The sequence below is a fragment of the Alligator sinensis genome, unplaced genomic scaffold, assembly GCF_000455745.1.
Source record: "Alligator sinensis unplaced genomic scaffold, ASM45574v1 scaffold1388_1, whole genome shotgun sequence".
NCBI lineage: Eukaryota > Metazoa > Chordata > Crocodylia > Alligatoridae > Alligator > Alligator sinensis.
Genome location: NW_005842616.1, coordinates 553,807 through 574,532, shown reverse-complemented (window position 1 = coordinate 574,532; position 20,726 = coordinate 553,807). Strand labels below are relative to the sequence as shown.

General features: G+C 43.1%; 1 protein-coding gene across 1 annotated transcript in view; it reads right to left on the bottom strand.

Annotated features, from left to right (window-relative positions):
• The window catches only part of IL1RAPL2 (interleukin 1 receptor accessory protein like 2), a 562,906-nt gene that overhangs the window by 227,841 nt on the left and 314,339 nt on the right, over positions 1–20,726 (bottom strand). Inside the window, exons 4-5 of the mRNA XM_025215004.1 lie at positions 16,071–16,257; positions 5,304–5,457 (exon numbers count right to left, since the gene is read on the bottom strand). Coding sequence (XP_025070789.1) covers positions 5,304–5,457; positions 16,071–16,257 — 341 coding nt within the window. The remainder of the gene's footprint in view (positions 1–5,303; positions 5,458–16,070; positions 16,258–20,726) is intronic.

Genomic DNA, 20,726 nt, shown 5'->3' with positions numbered 1-20,726 from the left:
TAAAAAGCTTGAGTGGTTTCCGCCCAAGTTGGAGGACTCCACGAACATCAGGAGGAGGAGACTTCACGTCTCGTGAAGATCTCTAAGCGCTGTGGAGCCTATCGAACCCAGCGTGCACCTTAAGAAGGCTACAGGGGTCTGATCAACCTCTGGCCTCTCCCCGTCGCCGAACGATCCCTCGACGAACCCCTTCCCTGCGCGCACAAGTTCCACGGAGCCTAGCAAACTTCGTGAGAGTCTATTCAGAGCTCTTTTCTTCGAGTACTTTCTTCGGTTGGCGCGACGGGCTCGCGGTTTAGAGCCTCCAACCGGATGGGCTAGAAGAATGTTCACGGGAAGGAACTCTAGTCCGCCTCTCTTCTTTTCTATCTGTAACCGCAACTCAAGCAAGTTTTCCTGCCTGCACCGCGACCATCTTCGGTGTAAGTAAATAATCTTAAATCAACCATTACGCGTCCGTGACTAATTCTAGCGTGTCGCCTGTTTTCTCCAACCCAGCGTGCCCAGGCTGCTGGCCACAGCCCGCGCGGTGCGAAAAAGGGCCCGGATCGCTCCCGGCCCGCACAAAAACTTTAGGCTTTTCCTGGTTGTTAATCAGTTTCTTGAGATGTTTCAAACCAGATAACCCCTTGGCACTGAAAAAGGTAATTCATTTAAATTGAAACTGTTTATATCACAGGATTTTCCCTGTCCATTATGGCTTGGGACCCTCTTGATTTACACAATTAAAAGAACGCTTTGAAGAGGCTGGACTAAGGACATGAAAAAGCTGTAAAGCAGCAAACAGAGTGCTTCAAGAGGGAGAAATCTCTCTGACATCATCCGCTGTTGTTCTTGAGAAGCTGGGAGAAACAGACCGTCTCCCTTCAACGATCGTGCTGGGAACTTTGCTTGCCAACAAACCAGCCAAGTGCCTTGGAACGGGGAGATCCCAGCTTTCGCTCTTGCTCTCGCCCTCTCTCTTTATCTTTCTAGGCATAGCTTTCTGAACCTGAATTGTATTAGTTAAGCTTGAGCTAGGTTACCCCAAATACTCAACTGAAACAGGGTAATATTGTAATTGCTTTTGTTTGTTTTCCCTTGCATGCCTATTACTACTAGTACCATCATAAATTTCATATCCTTAGTAATAAATAACTTTTACAGTCAAACTGGTGGTAACCAGGTGAATTTTTTCCTTCTCTGCTTCCCCTTCCTCACTTGCTCTGCAGCAATGTTTCTTTTACCTAAGCCAAAGATCCCTGTGAGGCCCAGAAATACTGTGGGGTCTGCTCATCAAGAAGCTACCAGTACTAGGACACTTAGGGCAAAGGATTGGGACATGCTGAGTTTGAGACACTTAAGGGGATCAGCTTGTATAGGCTGATTGACCCAGTTTGGTTCAGACGTGACCTAATGAACTGAATGCTGGCCCATGAGGGTGTCAGCTGGACACCCAGCCAGATTCAGAGGGATTCTGTTCACCTGTGTGCTTGTGTCCGACAGCATTTTATTGTTACCGTAATGAACTGATTCCTGGCATATGAGGGTGTCAGCCTGTCCATGCTGATCAACCCGGGCAGGTCAGGCATGTCAAGTTAGTGTGTGTGTGTGTGTGTGTGTGTGTGTGTGTGTGTGTGTGTGTGTGTGTGTGTGTGTGTGTGTGTGTGTGAGACAGATTTGGTGACTGGAGGAACCCGGCCCCATTGAAATGGACTCCTGCAAGATAGCTCTATGGGGGGTGAGGACTTGCAGAAGGATGAGATGCAGCTCCGTAGAGAAATACAAGCAGCACATTGACAGAATTACAAAGACCCCAGAAACGTACCCCTAGAGCGCACCCCAAAGTGATGGGCAAATCTGGTAACAATACAGACAAGGAGGACAGACAGGAATTCACTATATCTCTCTTAATTTTGGAATTTCAAGAGGTATTTACTTGAGTGAGCGAAAGGAGTCAGACACACCAAGTTATGTCTCTTTTCTATGCACAGCATACAACAGTGCTGGCTTAAGAAAGACCAGGTGTTGCCAATTGCTTGTTAAGCTAACCTTTTATTCTGTTAAAGAATTCCCACTCTGGCCACCAGTGTCTTGCTATTAGCAATACTGTTAGAAAAGCTTGTGTACTGGAGAGTTCATAAATGCTAAAAGCAGCAGCAATAGCAGAAGCATTAGAAAGACTCTGGAAAGGCAAACGCATCTCAAACCGGTAGGTAGGATCCCTTTCCCCACACCTGCAGTATCCACTAACAGTGCAAATTCTATTAAGGCTTTGCTTCTAACAGCTCTTGCTTTGCTGGAGAGCCTTCGGCTGTATTTACTAGCTGTGATTTATACACAGCAGCAGGTTTGACAGTTTGAGCTCAAGTCCTATAACCTAGCTTTCTTTGGCGTGGCAAATCTGTTTTTGATGGGAATTCAACCAGTCCCTGAATTCACTTCCAGAAAATAGAATAATGTTGCCCAGTGCATCAACAGGGTCGACAGACTACTATTGCTATTAGCAATCTGGCTTCTAAATGTCCGCCCCCATCCATTTGCATTTTCTCTGGAGAACTACGTAGACCTGGCGTCCACAACGAGTGAAGTGTCAGGGCAGGCTACAGGTTGAGTATGACCGAACCATGTGGTTTACATTCTTATGCCTACGTTGTACTGGAGGTTACTCTCATCTTGCCTGACTTTTTTGTTTGCTGAAAGACATTTTATATCTGCAGCCCAAAATTCACTGAACAACCTATAACATGGACTCTTAGTCCCTATGCTTATGGGCGAAGAGTGAGAAGAACTTGGTTTTGATGTCAGATTAGTAATGGTTCCCTCTGTGAAAGAGATGAGGTACTCCACAAGAAACAGTTGCTAGGCCTCTCCAGGAAGCTTAGACAAACAATTGGACAGGGGTGGACTAGGTGTCTCAGAGCCTCCACAAGCAGGGGGATGGATTAGATGACCTTTAGAGGTCCTTCTAAACCAATGATTAGTGGGTGGGAAGCAGTCCAATTTTGGTGGCTCTAACAATTAAGCATTTACAAATGTAGCTGTTTAAATACTGCATTCCCACCAGTATATTTTGCATAGGAGATATAGTATAAATTCATGTCGAACTAAATTAGCCAGGGAGGAAACAGAACCTCAGAAAGTATACTAGCGACTATACCCGTATGTGTCTTGTCCATTCAGTTTCCTATGACAACACATCTTCCATCCTCCAACGTCTGCCAGCTACCAAGTGTACTGGGTACCTGCTTCTACCTCGAGCTAACCCTGCCCGAGGAATCTCGACTTTGCATTGTAGTCATGGCCCCAGACAAATAAGCCATCGCCATTTGTTCCAAACTCAGCACCGTCAAGCTAATTATACATATAAAATAAAATGATATCAAATTTAAAAACGAGGGAGGGAAATGACTATCTGTACACCACCAAATCTCAGACACTTCGTACAAATGGTTCCATGAATACTGATTTTAAAACATCACTATTATTCATTTTATAGGTCATCCTCTATACACATTTGGCAGCCTGTTCCAGGTACCATGTAGTATAGAGAAAAGGATCCAAGTCCCCACTAAAAAATCAAGTCCGAGTTTCAAACCTATCTTGAAATTTCAAGCAGCTTACCTAAAGTCTGTATAAATAGAGAGCTGGTTTGTTATTATAGTTACAATACTGACTGCATGCAATATGAAGGAAGGATGAGTGGCTTTTTTGCAAATTGAGGAGAATATATAAATCGTACATCAAATTTAAAGGATAATAATCTCTTGGTTCTCAAGTATTTTATGAAGTGGAACAGTATGTGATCCCTCATTTACATTTCTAATACTTCAGGCCACAAACACTTTGAAGAAGTCAAATAACCTGAACATATCACAGAAGTTGAGGGCAAATAAATTAAAAACTGAAGTTCCAAAATATACTTTTGATTACAAACACTAAAAGAATTTACAAAGTTCTTGAAAATTCAGGCAAATCTGGTAGCAAGCACATATCCATTGAGTGAAAAATTAAACAGATCTTGAATTCAGTTTGTCAAGGTTATTTCATGTTCAGGTTGAAGACTAGTGTGCTGCCTAACATAGCAACTATTCATAAGGTAGGTACTGTATCTTTATCTGACAGGTTTCGGATAACGCTGGCTGAACTGATGCTACAGGTGTCTGTCCCTAGTCAAAAAGTAAATAAGCATATACTGTATAAGTCTGGTACCCAGTGAAAAGTTTTGCTTAAATCGAAGGAAAAGGCTGAGGAGTGGTAAATGGATTGGTATATGTTACAATTTCTTAGACAACTGTATATTGTATATTGAACAACTGTATTTTGAAAACAGCATGTGAGCTGAACTGACACCAGGGCAGACGGCTATAATTCCACGTGTCTTAAAACAGGGCTGGAATTTGCTCAATGCGCTTCAGACTGTAAGGCAAACATGTCAAGATTTGTTCACGAGGGGCCGTGTGAAAGAGAATGAACATTTTCAGATACTTGCTTATAAAGTATCATGACTATTAAGTGCTACATAATAATTTAAGGCTATTTCCTTACAAGAGAAAAGGAAAAGAACTAGGAAAGAATGGGTATACCTATTAATTCCTAATACCGGACAAGAAAAGTGAAACAGATAGGTAACCACAATTATTAGATGCTCACACATGCATAAACTGAATGAGAAACAGAATCTGTTTAGTGAAAGTTAAGTTCTGTATCAAAACATAGCTCTTTAATTATATTCTAGCAAGAGACAGCAGCTGACAAAGTCCTCCCTGAGGGCCAAACCTACAGCAGAAAAGTTGAATCGGAAGATAAGAGGTATGAAATAATTGGGTACTTGGAATCATAAATAACTCATTCATACTGACTCTTTTGACTACATGATTTACTCTGGGACAACACATTAAAAACTATAAAATGCTGGATTTGAGTTTGAGTTTTCAGCCAGCATAGCTCCTATTCAGCATTAGAGCTGGGCCCAAGCTGCCAGAAATGGATATAAGTGGCTTTATTACATCATGTGCCAAAACATTCAGATCTGGGCCTGAATTCCTATGAAGTCTTGGGCTGCTATAGATGAGATTTTGCATTAGCATGGTTCTACTGTTTTGTTTTATACACAACATCTGCATATTCTGTAAGAAGTAAAATGCACGAGATCCGTTTCAGGGGGCCTCATCTTAATTTCCTCCAAATCTGGGATGGCTTGGACACCGGGGACAGTTTGATTACAGTCCATGTCTGTCAAATGTTTTAATTCCACTATTAAATGAGCTTTTCTTTATTCTGGACTTCAAGACTTCTTTAACTTTATACAAGAAGCTCCTTACCTGTAACCTTTAATTGGGTTGTTCTTCGTATTAGCTTGCCTTCAAACTTCAGTTCACAGGTATAATTTCCTCCATCTTCTTCCTGGACTTCTTGTATTAGAAGAGTATTTCCTTTCTGAATTACTATGCTTCTCCACATTTTTGGTTTACATTCCTGCAGTAAAACAATAAGTTGCTAAAATTAACTAGCTTCATGATCGCGTGTAGTCTTGTTGGACTTTCAGTGTTATACACAAGTAAACATTGATTGCACAAAGATCTCATAGAATCATAGACAATGAGGGCTGGAAGGGACCTCAGGAGGTCACATCTAGTCCAACCCCCTGCTCAAAGCAGGACCAGCCCCAACGAGATCATTCCAGCCAAGGTTTTTTCCAGCCAGGTCTAGAAAACCTGCAAAGATAGAGCGTCCACAGCCTCTCTAGGTAACCTGTTCCAGGGCTTTTCTACCATCCTCATGAGAAAGTTTTTCCTAATATCCAACCTAAACTCCCCTTGCTGCAACTTGAGCCCATTGCTGCTTGTTTTGTCATCTTCCACCACTGAGAACAGTCCAGCTCCATTCTCTTTTGAACCCCCTTTAAGGGAGTTGAAAGCTGCTATTAAATCCCACCTCAGCCTTCTCTTATCCAGACTAAATACGCCCAGTTCCCTCAGCCTCTCCTCAGAAGTCATGTGTCCCAGCCCCTGAACCATTTTCATTGCCCTTTCCTGGACTCTCTCCAACTTGTCCACATCCTCACATCCTTTCTGTAGTGGGGGCCCCAAAACTGGACACAGCACTCCAGATGTGACCTCACCAGTGCTCAACAGAGGGGAATAAACACTTCCCTCGATCTGCTGGCAATGCTCCTACTAATGCAGCCAAGTGTACTGTTAAACGTCTTCGCAACAAGGGCACGCTGTTGGCTTGTATTCAGCTTATTGTCCACTGTAACCCCCAGGTCCTTTTCTGCAGAGCTGCTGCCCAGCCAGGCAGCCCCCAGCCTGTACCGGTGCATGGGATTGTTGTGTCCCAAGTGCAGGACTTTGCACTTGTCCTTGCTGAACTTCATGAGACTATTTGCTAGTCCACTCCAATTTGGTGAGGTCTCTCTGAATCCTAGTCCTACTCTCCAGTGTATCTACTACTCCCCTCAAGCTTAGTGCCATCTGCCAACTTGCTGAGGGTGCACTCCATCCCTTCTTCCAGGTCACTGGTAAAAATATTTAACAAAACCAGTCCCAGGACCAGTCCCTGGGGCACTCCACTTGATACCAGCTGCCAACTAGACATCAAGCCATTGACTACTACCCTGTGAGCCTGATGATCCAGCTAGTTATCTATCCACCTTACAGTCCATTCATCTAACCCATATTTCCTTAGCTTGCTTGTGAGAAAGTTGTAAAAGCCTGCTAAAGTCAAGATGTATCATGTCCACTGGTCTCCCTGCATCCACAGAGCCAGTCATTTCATCTAAGAAGGAAATCAGGTTGGTCAGACATGACTTGCCCTTGGTGAATACATGCTGTCTGCCCCCAGTCACCTTCTTCTCCTCCAAATGCTTAGAAACGGACTCCTTGAGGACCTACTCAATGACTTTTCCATGGACTGAGGGAAGGCTGACTGGTCTGTAGTTCCCTGGATCCTCCTTCTTCCTTTTCTTAAAGATGGGCACTATATTTGCCCTTTTCCACTCATCCAGGATCTCTCCCGAGAGTCATGAGTTTTCAAAGATGATGCCCAATGGCTCTGCAATCACATTGGCCAACTCCCTCAGCACTCTTAGATGCATCCTTTCTAGCCCCATGGACCTATACACATCCAGCTTTTCTAAAGAGTCCTTAACCTGTTCTTTTGCCACTGTTGACTGCTCACCTCCTCTTTAAACTGTGCTGCCAGGTGCATTAGTCTGGGAGTTGACCTTGGCTGTGAAGGCTGAGGTGAAAAAGGCATTGAGTATATTTCAGCCTTTTCCACATCATCTGTCACTAGGTTGCCTCCCCCATTCAGTAAGGGACCCACACTTTCCCTGACGTTCTTCTTATTCTTGACATATTTGTAGAAACCCTCCTTGTTAGCCTTCACGTCCCTTGCCAGCTACAACTTCAGTTGTGCTTTGGCCTTCCTGATTTCATCCCTACATGCCTGAGCAATACTATTAAACTCCTCCCTAGTTGTTTCTCCAAGTTTTCACTTCTTATAAGATTCCTTTTTGTGTTTTAGCTTACTGAAGAGTTCCATGCTAAGCCGGGGAGTGGGAGTGCCGGATGTAGCACCACAGCCGCTTCCTGGTCAGTGATTATTTGCCACGGGGGGGGGGGGGCCCTGCCCCCAGTTGGTGAGATTGGCTGCAGGGAGACTCCTCCCAGTCACTGGCTGGTCGCTGTGGGGGCATGTGTCCCACCCTGACTAAGGTGGCACCAATCGCCCATGGCCCAAAGATTTGAATATTGACTATTTGGCAAACTGGAGCTTGTTTGAAATGTCTTTCCTTGTTTCAAAATAAACATAAGTTTAAATTACAGATACAGCAACTCCCTCTCTGTCATATGTGCACTGTTTTAAATATCAACTATGCAGAACCAGTGGAAGAAATTTCCCATGCCTATCATGAATAATCGCTAAAACCATTGTTCTAGTTAAGGATCCAATCGTTTTTCTCTAAACATAGACCCGCTTGCAGGGAGCAGCATACAACTCATATTAAGATTTAACCTAGAGATAGTTTTTATATGCAGTCATTGCCTAGAACCACTTAAAAATGGAAGAAAATATAAAGAAGAAAAAGTTAATGTACAAAACCTCACACAGCTGTATAAAACCTCATACAGCACTTCCCGACTACCTGGAAGGATAGTGTAGTGGGGTAACAGATTTGGAGGTGGAAAACCTGGGTTCAGTTCATCATTTCGCCATAGAATTAAGGAGTGGAGAAATCACAATCTATCTTATCCAACTGTTTCCCATCTCCAAACTAGGGATAGTACTCCTGGCCTCACAGGGTTCTTGGGAGGATATAAGCCATAAATAACTACTAGGGTCTCCTATGCTACAGGAACAAGGACCATGTAATGATGTACAGGCAACTCCCGCTTAGCCCTCTTAATTAGTTCCTGAAAAAACGAGCATTAAGCAAAACGAGCATTAAGCAAAACCGAAAGTATTTGACAACCGAAGATGGTGACCGCAATTGTTTTTAATGACCCAAGATGGTGTTATAATGAAACTCGTTGAGCGCTAAGTGAAATCAGGTATCAATTTCAAATGAGCGTTAGAGCAAAACAGCACTAAGTGAAACAGCGTTAAGTGGGGGTTGCCTGTAGAAGAATTTTCAAATGTTTTGGGTGACGTGTAGCAGGTTCATTAATTCCTTTTGGCAAAAATTGGGAAGGTTTCAATGAGGAGAAAAAATAAAAAACAGGCTTTAAATAGAAATATGCTGTGCCTGATGCACTAAATTATTTCCAGCAAAAATTAATAGCTTGGAACTGCCAGGTGCCAAGTTCATTCTGTGAGATACTGATGACCTGCAGTCCTCATCTGCTTCCCCAGAAGCCCCTCACACCTGTCACTTAGCAGCATTGAGTCCCTGCGGTAGTTTTGATGAGGCCAGGACTGGCTCTGACATCTTCACTTCAGCGTGCCGTACTGAGCGTGAGTCAGCGAATCCTAGAGGCAACACAATCCCGAGAGCATGACAGGGCTCTGCCCGGATGCAGCGTGTCAGTCCAGCCAGCTAAGTCACATAACCCTTAACGGTGTTGATGATTTAATATACCTTGGAATAATCCGTGCTGAAGTGTAGGCATAGTCTGATAAGTGCCTCTTGAAAATGGTGCCTTGGGGTTACAAGTTTATTATCTCTCACTAAACTTTAATATCATCTCTGCCCAGTCTGCAAATTAAATGATTGGCTAGGTCTTTTTCTTTTTCCTTCCCCCTCAAACTTCCAATGCTGCCAGCTCATCCTAAAGCCTCAGTTCAGTCCAGCGTTTTAACCACAGGATGCAAAAAGCAACTTACTTTTGGTGTGAAAAACTGACCTGTATTCCTGATTTTTAAGCCTGCTATGTGTTCAGCCCAGTCTCTGCAGAAGTCAGAGCAGTCTGACGGTTGCACTAATTTGTGTCGACTACTAATGGCCTTTGATTCCATCGGTCGCGAAGCCTTGTGGAAAGTTACAGGCCAGATCGGGATGTCCAGGAAAGTACAAAGGCCTTCAGCTTCTCCACAACAAGATGACTGTGAGCATTTATAACAGAGAACCCTTGCCCTGTTGCTGGGAGGTGGAACGGCCCCTTCAAAGGCAGGATTTTTGCAGCACAGACACAAGCAGCCAGCCCTGTGGTTAAGTCAGCTGACAGGGGAGCCAGTTGACCAAAATGGGGCATGGCTTCCAGCCATATAAATCCAATGCCTGAGCCAGAGCATTCAGTTTGGCTCTAGGAACTGTGGAGGGAAGTGCTCCAGGGCCGGAGAGCTGCAGAAGAGCTTCTGCCCAATGCTTGGATTGCCCTGGGAAGCAAGGCAAGTAGGATGCTGCTGACTTGCAAGGGAACAGGACTCAGGGTAGGGGGAAACTGAGGGATACAGCCAAGGAGCTGGGGTTTAGACTGAGACCCAGTTGGGAGGTGTGTTATAGCCAGAGGGCTGATTTGGAGGTAGATTTCTAAACTGGTAGTTTGTGGAAGGAACTGAGGGGTGGCTTGGAGGTCCCAATTGTGCCCATGGGGCGTGTGATTGCCTTGAGCCCTGCCAGGGGTCAGACTCAAGACTGGAGCTAGAAGGTCCAGAGCCCAGAGAAGGGCAGAGTGGGGCAAAGCTTGGGGCCAGAGGGCCCAGAGTCCAAGCAGGGCAGAGATGAAGGAGGGCGCCCAACCTCTTACTCCATTCTAAGTAGTGGATCAGAGACAGATCCATTTAAAATCCAAACTGGGGTCAAGAAAGGATTTGTCATCACCCCAGCTCTGGTCTCCTTTTTTTTTTTAGTCATCTTGGTTCTCATTAAGGAGAACCTTCTGAGTTTGACACTGAATACCAAATGGATGGAGGGGGCTTCAATCTGGGATGTTTCAGTCAAAGACTAAAGTACTCAAAACAACCATCCTTGACCTTCAATATGCCAATAACTGCACCACCCTTGCGCACACTGAAGAATACCTCCAAACCACGCTGAATCTTTTCGGAGAAGCCTCCCAAACTTTGGGCCTCTCTCTCAACATCAAGAAGACTAAAGTGCTCTATTAGCCTGCCCCAAGGCATGGATAGGAACCCACTCTCCAAATTACCATCGAGGGAAAGACTCTGGAGTAGATCAGTACTTCCCTACCTCGGTAGCCACCTCTCTTAGAGAGTGAACATTGATACGGAGATCCAGCATAGGATCCGGTGCACAAGGGCATCCTTTGGGAAACTGCTCTGATGTGTGTTTAGGCATTAAAATCTCTGGAAAGGCATGAAGCTACAGGGCTACAATGCAGTCATCATCCCCACTCTCCTCAGATCTGAAATGTGGGTGACCTACAATTGTCATCTCAAGAGCCTGGAGAGGTACCACTAATGATACCTCCATATCAAATAGGAAGATCACCACATAAATGCCAGCATCTTTGCTAAACTAATATTACCAGCATCAATTCGGTGATCCTCAAGCACCAACTTCACTGAACCGGACATAGCGTGTGGATGCTCGACTCATGACTCCCAAAACAAGTGCTCTACTTCCAGGTTGGTAACAGCCTGAGATCTTGTGGTGTCCAGAGGAAATCCTACAAGGAAACACTGAAGGTATACCTCAAGAAAACAGATGCTGACATCAAGAACTGCGAGGAACTGGCTGCTGGCTGGGGCTGCAACATCAACCAAGTGGCAAGCTGTTTTGAGGTAAAGCATCTTGTCCTCAAAGCAGAGAAGAGAGATCAAAGGAAGGAAAAGGAGAGAAATCCTGGTCTACGATCTATTCTCCCCTGCGGAAAAGTCTGCAACTTCTGTGGATGGGTCTGTGGCTTAAGGATTGGACTCTTAAGTAACTTCAAGACCCATCAATAAGCTGTGGTAGAGATCATCCTTGAATCGAAGGCCTGCCAATGACTAATGGCCACAAAAGGCCAATATACCAGTTGAGTTTCCGACATAATCAGAAATAACAGAATACCATCAAGCGTAGAGCAGAACACAAGGAAAACTTTTTAAAATGAGAAGCCCTGAAAGCTCCACACTTATTTTACCATTTTATGAGCTAAATGTAAGCAAAATGATGGTTTATTTAACTTTCAGCCCTGAAAATTCAACCTGGATACTGAAAAATTAAGCAAGGCCTTCTCTTTTTCATGCATCATGATTAACAGTAAAGACGGTGAGGACCAGACTCTACCACTAACAAGCCAAATAGACTATGCAATCTTATTGTGTTGAAATTTGGGTTACTGCCACACCTGCCTAACACCACTGCATTCATTCGGTAACACTATTGTTGCCAACGGACAGGTGTAAATGAAAGCAGAATTTGGTTGTGGACTTGGAATACAGTTAACAGTGGGTGATTTTACAAAAGGAAATGAATCCCGCTCTCTTTTTGCAGTACTAACTAGAGTATGATCATTTTTTTGTTACTAGATGAGACTGACATGCTTCCAGATACATGCAGAGAACAGAGTTGTTGAGCAAAAAAGTGCTTTTATTACACAGTCTTTTTTCTCACTTCCTAGATATATTTAAAAGTGTAATGGCGTTGCATAAGCCCTCTGCCCTGAATAGGACTGAATATGAACGTGGACCACAGAATATGATTCAGGTCTCTTCAGCTCTAATTAAAAGGACTAAAATTCCCAGAATGCAATAGCACGTATGTCAGCAGGATGCTGATCTGCACACGTCCTCTGTAGCACAGCAGGAAGAGACCTGTATCACCTCCAAATAAGCATGATAAGGTTTTTGTTTTTTATTTTGAAAACCAGGAAAGCAAACAGACAAATAAAACAAAATACTTTTCTGCTGCAGGATTTTGCTTTATGTAGTATATACTTGTAATAAAGAAGGTGACATCTTTACTACCACAGTGATTAATGATGTAGAGCAAACAATGCTTATATCTATCCTGGTTTTCCATTGAGAATTGGACCGAGTAGAGAGGTTTGAACCACTAACTTGTTAATTGTTCACTGCTGTTTCTCTTCTTGTCTACATCAAACCATTTTCAATTTAAACATGATTTACAACTCCCCCAAGTTTTAGGTAATTCACATTATTTTTTCCCCATTGACTGTATGGCATTTCTAACTTGGACTGGAAAGTTCTAGTTTTTCATCTGCTCACCAGGACGGGGTCATTCCATGGAACGGGAAAGCAGGGAAGAGCAAAATATGCGTTCTTTAAGGGAAAAATAATTTTAACTCCCCCCGCAAATAGTCTTCCTGTTTCGGAGGTAATTAAAGCAGATTTCCCTGTATCTTAGCTTCCTTTTATTAATCATCCCCTAAGTAATAAGTGAGATTATTGCTTATTTATCCAAATCATAGTCTTTTTTTCCCCTATTTCCTACTAGCATTTGTTGCAATTGGATAGTTTTAATTTTTCCCTCAATTTGCACGTGTTTCATCAGTCTTAGGTGCTCGTACGCTTTCAATAATTAGGTTGTTCATTATTTTGCTTTCCTTTTCTTCCTTGAAATTTAAGTGGCAGTAGCTCAACAACTCAATTTTTGCAGACTAACAACTACTGCCTGTCCTTCACCTGTCATTTTGATTGTTTTCACAGCCGTTCCTTCCACTCGGTAATAGCAAGGAGGCAGTGAGGGGAGATTAAGGTTCTTCTTTCTAGCTATAATATGCCTTTTTCTCTTCCAGTTTATTTTTTTCTGAAACTGCTCTTATGCTAAGGCCTTGTTCATTCAATCAAGCCTTGACACATGCATTTATTTAAGAAGTCCTTATTCATGTTGTCAAAACAGTGCTTTAGGATTAATGGTACTGCGCGCACCGTAACAAGGACGTTAATTGTGTAAATCTTTAAAACAGGCATTTATGGCAGAAATTAGTATAATTTCTGCCATAAATGAAATTTACACTACAGTTAAGAACAGGGTTGCTAATCAGTATTTTACCTAGATTGAGTGAGTGCAGAAATAGATCCACGATTAATTTCTCTTAAAGACATGCTCAAATTGAATTTGGCTCCATCTAAACTGATGCTATTGATTCTGTAATCTCTCCCCACACACAACTCTGGCATAAGCCAGTGAGTTCTGTGCATGGCAGGTGAGCAGCATGGAGCCCACTGTCTCACAGCGAGTCTGGAGCCACGAGTTCAAATACAATGAATTTTAAGGAGCACCGGCCACGTCTACGCGAGACGCTGACTGTGCAGTAGCATCGCATGGCACAAAGTGTGACGTGACGCTACTGCACAGTAGTAATGAGCTCAAAGCCGTTCCATGACGTTACTTAGTCATTTAGTACTAAATGACTAAGTAATTAGTACTAGTCATTAGTCATTCACAAGTACTAAATGACTGCACAGTAACCACTACGCAGTCAGCGTCTCATGTAGACTCAGCCAAGGTTACTGATTTTCTGGAGGGAGCTGTTTCCCCCCAAAAGGGAGAAAAGATCTTAGAGTAATTCCCTTGGCTTCTTATGCCTATTGTCATATTTTTGGACCCTTTGCATTATCGAGGTGTTTAATGGGTTTGGACAAAGTAGTCCAATTAGTGGAAGATGTTGCTGAACATGTCCATGCCCTGGAGCGATTTAAACATGTAAAGAGGTGATTAATGGTGCCTTTATCGATGGGGTGAGCTCAGCCATTGAAGGCAGACGTAGGAAAACTGGAGGATTAAGCTTGCTAAATCAAAAAACACGCATGTTCAGAAACTTAACTCCAGGCCTTCACCCACAGTGTAAGCCAGCACCCTCTATGAGCTTTCTAAGGCAGGGACTGTATTTTTATTAAGTGTTTGGACATTGTGCAGTCCTCCCCTATGACTGCAACTCCTCACTCCTACATCAGTATGTACAAGGCACAATCCTCTGAAAGGGCTTGCACCAGCTCACATCTGGTCCTGCGGTAAATCTGTCAGCATCAGAAAGGCAAATTTCCATTTCAGCTAGCACCACAACTCACTCTGGAGCATTTATCAAAACCCCGAATCACAAAGAGCTTGAGGCACAACCACATACGTCCTGGATAACATTAACACTGAGATTCCAAACAACTGTAATCCTTCTCGCTCTTATTTATATCCTTATTTATATCCAAGACCCAAAGATCCTGCCATTGATAATGCCTTACCATTAAAACCTAATAGGGAGGAATATGTAGAAGGTTATTCCATTAGGATCTTTTCTCTTCTCAAAGTAGACCAGGGGTTCGGTCCCTATTGATTGCTTAACTACTGCTCTGTTATAATCAAGCTGAACTGTCAGCTTGTTTCAAGTCAAAAGTTGTGACAACTTGTTAGTCAGCTGTCTTACATAAACTGATGTCTTACATAAGCCGTACGGCATGTGCAGGCCACAGATGACAGACATGCATATGAATGGAATCCCTCTAGCCAGTACAAATGACCATTTGGTTTGCTCTTTCGCTTTTCACTTTTCTTTCATTCATTCTCATAGAGGGTTTGCCGACAGCTTCACGACTACAGAAGTTTATGTCTGTCAAATCATTTCTGCAATGTTGTGCTCACATTAGGATTGTGCATTCTTCACCAACACCCTATTCAGTGGTATGTAAGTAGGACAAGATCCACTTTCTTTTCTCTAAAATTTCATACTTTACTGAATATGCATATTTCATGTGCGAGCAGCTCTGAACATCTCTAACTACAGGCGGAGGAAAAGCAACCTTAATGGCTGACAGAAAAGCCTTGTTTATACCAGCAGTGCATTACAGTCCAGGTTTTGTCACTGTAACGTGGAATAAGCAAGATCCCTGTAAAAAATAAAAACAGCCTACAACTTCTTAAAACTGCTCTTTCTGATGCACCATGTCACCTGCGCACCTGGCAAGGAAAAAGTCAGCTCACCGTATATTATGTATAACACACAAACACTGAATTAAAAGAACCTTGCTAGAGTTGCCAAGCCAGGCCTTCGCAAGGCAGAAAGACAGGATGCAACTTGCCTTTGCAAATTCGGCCGCCTTCTGCATATGCATGATACTTCCATGAGCTCAGTCTCACCTCGAATACTCCCGATCTTCCTCCCTCGTGAGCCTAGTTTCCCTGCTACCTAGCGGTAATCACACACAGCCTCCCTCTCCAATCCATTGTTTCAAGACTCCTTCCCTGCCCAACCAAATCAAAGCCCTTCTGCCTCTCTCTCCTCTCCCTACCCAGCCTACCAGTCCCTCCCATAGGCCACTGGAGGGTAGTGCTAGTACCATGTAGCTCTGTCACCTCCATTTGGTTGGAATACAATAATCTTAGATGGATGACTTCCTTGCAGTGCACAAATGGTGGAGGGGTGGGCAGGCGAGACAGCTCAGGAAGATCTCATGTGCTATTCCTGGTGCTATAGCAGGCTATCTACATTCCTTCAGAGAAGTAGGGAACAGCCTTCTGGGATTTGGGATTATATTGGTCAGTGACCATGCTGGCTAGTTTTGCCTGTATTTTCATACTTTTTATCCATCACAACTGTTTGGCTTTGGCCGATCCTTCCAGGCAGTCACAGATTACTTGACGGTAAAAATGTCCATCACTAAATGGAATAATGAAAACAAAACACCCCCATCCCCCACCCTGTATTACTTCTACAAAACACAAATCACAGCGCTGTATTTACCTTGTACCACACCACATCCGGCTCCTGATTGGATATTTTATAATCATCAATATCAGGGCAGGAGATTATCTTTCTTTTAGTGACTTCTGATTTTTCTAAATATCGGATCTGGCTGTTGTAGCAAAGCCCCGATTCATTATCAGCGACAGTCAAGGACATGGACACCTTCATGCAGTACGTAGAGTTTCTGCAAGGATAGGAAAGAGGCTTTTTTACATTTTAACTTAGCTTGTGCCATCTCTCTTTCAAAAGCATAGGCTTCTCCATTAAGAACTCCCCTACAGCATTTGAAAAAGTTGCTGTAAAGTTTAGGCAGCTCAGTGGTTAAGAAAATGTTTTATAAAAGACTCATCATTGTTAATGAAATAGAAGCACCACAAAGAACTTCCACTGACAAATCCAATTGATCCTTTATTACCCAAAGGGAGGCCCGTGTTTCATTTTCAGATGTGGTCTCACCATTCACAGCAGGATCTGGTTTGCTATCAGCTAGAGGAGAAGGAAGAAAGAAAATTGCATTTCTTTGCTCAGGCGAATGGAAGAAGTCTCTCCCAGGAGGAATCCTTGGACTGAAAGGAGTGTACCCATACACTTTTCAGACTGTATTAATGCCTCAGGAATTGGAGTGGACCTATTTATATTATCATCTGCAATCACCTCTCCACTGGGGGCCTGGGAGAAGCTCAAGTGTAGGTGAAAGTGGCTGTGGAGAAGGCATAACCAGGCAAATATGGGATGCATTGATGTAGCTTGCTCCCTAGATCCCATACACCATCTGTTCTCTTCTCCAGCCCGAGGCACAGTGGCCAATGCTGAAGGAAAGGGGTGCAATATAAACTCCCCAAGCCTGTGGGGCAGGCACCATGCAGAGAAACAATCCCTCCCTCTGCAAAGAGTCACTAAGTTAAATTGTGTTGCTGTGTAATGGAAGAGGCCAGATGGCTTGTCGTAGAGACACCTGGCGTTAAAACTTTGCAACCCCTTGAGACATTTAAGACCACATTTTTTCAAATCATCAGCAAAGCCCTAGATGGGGTTAAATCTCAGGAGGTGCAACTGGCTTAAGTCCAAAGTTTCTTGCTTTTCTTGATGTCAGTCTGGAGTGAACGTTAATAATGCGGCGACATGGCTACTGATCGGGGAAATGGGGTTATGATGAAAACGCTTGCAGGCTCACAATTTTAACAGAGTTAGCAGACATCACAATAACAACTCGGGCTGATATTTATCATGGTGTTACTGTCAAGCATTTATAGTTTGTGCAGGATTGTTGCAGCCCAAACTGTCAGATTCTGGTTTTCATTAGGCGTGATGGGAAACACAGTCCTTTAAGAGCAGACTACCGAGTAAGACAGACATTCTAATGAGGGCTCTATTTCCCATCATGCAGCATTTTGTCACTTTAATTGAATTTGTTGGAGCCAAAGAGGTCAGGCGTTAAAATGACACAGGAGGCAATAAACTATCAAAGGGAGCCCTGGAAAGTTCCTGCATAAGATACTATTGTTTAGTCAGTGCCTTGCTCTGTACCGACTGTGTTTCGAGTTGGTCCGGCTGCTGTACAACAGAGAGCAGCACCGCCGACACATTGTGTCCCGTGCATCAGTCAAGCAGCCGAAACTTTGCCGTGAACAGAGAGAGTGGATTTTTAAATCAGATTCGCAATGACTGTTTTAATTGAAAGGAAAAACACACAGACACACAAACAGGCGTTTGCCCCGTTGCAAATATTTGGTTAAGCATCTTCTCAGAAATGAAATAGCCGGTCATTAGAAATACACTTCAGAGCATGATGCTACCAGAGACGTTTCATCACGACTACAAGTTCCATGTTAAAAGGTTGCTGATAAAACAGCACAAAGAGATTCTGGCCACACAGTGCTATGTCTCGTGAGATGTCTGTAGAAGAAGGGATATGGCAAGAATAAAACCCTTCCTCATCCCCTGAACCTTACCCACAAAGCCCAACATGTTTCGCACCATATACGCCCTATAAGCAGATGACAGTTTTAAACCATTCATAGGATCACAGAAATTAAGGGCTGGAAGGGATCTCATCGAGTCCAAAATGTCTGTGCCCTTTTGTATTTCAATTCGGGGGCCATTGTTCTCCTACGCCGAAATGTGTGTTTGGCAGTATTTAATCAGAAACGTAAGTGAATAAAGAAAATCCTCCCAAAACGATAAATAAATCATTTTGGGAGGATTTATAAAAGTGCTGACGGAACTAAGCATACGAGTCCATTTCTTCCTCCAGCATTTAGGCATTTTATCAAATCGCACAGGTTGCGCTTTTTGATATGAGAAAACAAACTTCCGTTTTGCAGAAGTTTTTAATGGTTTGGAACAGACCGCTGAAAACTCACAAAATAGTCATGCACCTGCTTTATGACGCTGTAGATAAATCTGCAGCATAATGCAATTGGTAATTATTAACTTACCTGGACGATTATGCACATTACCGATTACAAGACAGGTCACACACCCCAATACTAATGATCAAGGCTGGTAAGAATAATGACTTTGGGTTGTTTTTCATTATTAGGTGTAATTTAATAGTGCCATACTATCTGCTAACAATCTTGCATTATTTAGATCATATTTTGAACAGTGCCTGAGGCAAGTACTATTTAAAATGCTTGCTGGAACCAAGACCTAAAAATGAAATATTCTTTTCATTAGTTACAATTAGAGTTGAGTAGAGTTGAGAAAACTGACTGACTGGTGAGCAATGTCACTTTTTTTGTTGCACTTTGTTTTACATTTCACTGTGATGCTAGTAAGTCTATTCAGGCTCATGATCAATAAAGCTGCTGGTAAGCCAACAGCAGCAGGCTTGAGAGCTTGCCGGATGGTGGTTCATCTGAGCTATACCTCTGGCTATTTGTGAAACGGATAACTTTTCCAATTGCATGACATTTAGTGAATGAAGCCGCAGCCCTGCATTTTGCTGAGTCAGTTCAAGGAAAAGGCATCCAGTTACCTTCCAATCTTGCAGAGAGTGAAGATTTGAGTTAATAGCCATCGTTTTTTACCCTCACCTTCCTGGAGGCAGAAAATGGAGAGGATGAATTGATTGAAGACTCTGACCATTGCCCGTGTTGCAATTATTATGTTTACTTTGGTTTCAAGCTGCCATGTCGGTGGGGCTTTCATCAACACGTTCTCAGAATCGGGCCTGGGGCCGTGGTTCAAATGCCACACTCGGTTTTTTCCTTGTGGATTCCACTGGTCAAGTTTCTATACAATGTGGCGATATGACACTTGACTTCTTACAAAGATGTAGTCTTGGGGTTTTACCCAGATAGCCAAGAAGACTTCCCTCTGGATTTGACATGTCCAACCTTGTCTAACCTGGATGTTTCAGATACATCAGCTACCTGCTGGGGGGGAGGGAGGGTGTCTAACCACACATCCCATCAATTCCATCGTGTTATTTTACATGCTTATTTTGCTGGCTTCTTTTCTAGTTTTCCTGACACTGCTGCTGGGTGTCTCCTTCCACCTGGGTGGCTTTTAGGAGTCTGATAAAAGAGCCTTTGACACCTGGATTCTGTGTTATACACTGGTTATAGCTGGTGCTTACAAGCCTGTGTGGCTTAATGGTGTTTTTGGAATCAGGGATTAGAAAGGATCCATCCACAACCATGTTTTGTACTTAAAAGTTATGCAAGTGCCCAAAAGAGCTATGACCAAGGTCACTGATACCAAGAGGACCCCACCAGATGATGTTCTTGGGCAGCATGAGCTTCATTAAAAGGTCCTCATTTAGCTGCTGTGCCTGGATGGAGAGATACTGAGTATAAAATCCACCCTGTCCTTTTGGTAAGAAGGATCCTGGACTCTACATTGACTGTTCTCCATTGGCTGGTTTGAAATAAGGGTCTTCTCTTTTCCTAGAAAACACCTGCAAAGTGATCACGATTGGTCCCATCTTTATTACCTTCCTTTCCTTCTTTAAAAAAAAGAAGTCTTTATTATTAGTTTGCACTATAATAAAGGAGCCATCCCTTTGTTTTCATTTATTTTTATACATATATAAAATATATATACAATGCCCAATCACTGTGGTGTCAGGTATATATAAACAGAATTAGTAGGTACAATTGTACACAAAGTGCAGAGAAAAGTGAAAAAAAGGACAGTTGTTTCATTGCTGTGATGGCAGGTGATGAGTTAAACTGACAAAAGAAAAACACTTCCACTGTGACAGGAAAGTTTTTGGATGGAGGTTTGTAGCGATGCCCTTAAAAATGACGAGAGATTACTTTAGAAGGGAGGTTTGCAAGTCAGCAGAGATACTGATTGGTGAAGTACAGCTCTGCTGAACTTATCTCTTAAAGGATTACAGAGCACTCAATAGGCAAATGAAGACTCAGCAGTGAGTTACCAGGTAGGACAGATCCAAGAGGTTGAAAGCAGATCTTCTACCAAACGGTCATTCCTTAAAGGCGTCAAGTTGCTCATTCTCCCATTGTGTTGACCTCCAAAGGTTACGGTCTCTATAAGAGGGAGTGCTAGTAGCCAGGGAGGGCAGGAGAAAAGGAAAAGCCTGAATCGTAGATGAAGATCTGAAACTCTCATTAACGCATTAGTTGAAGGAACGGCAATACCCAGTCTCACAGCTGGGATTCAGAACGTATCTGCTGTCTGGCC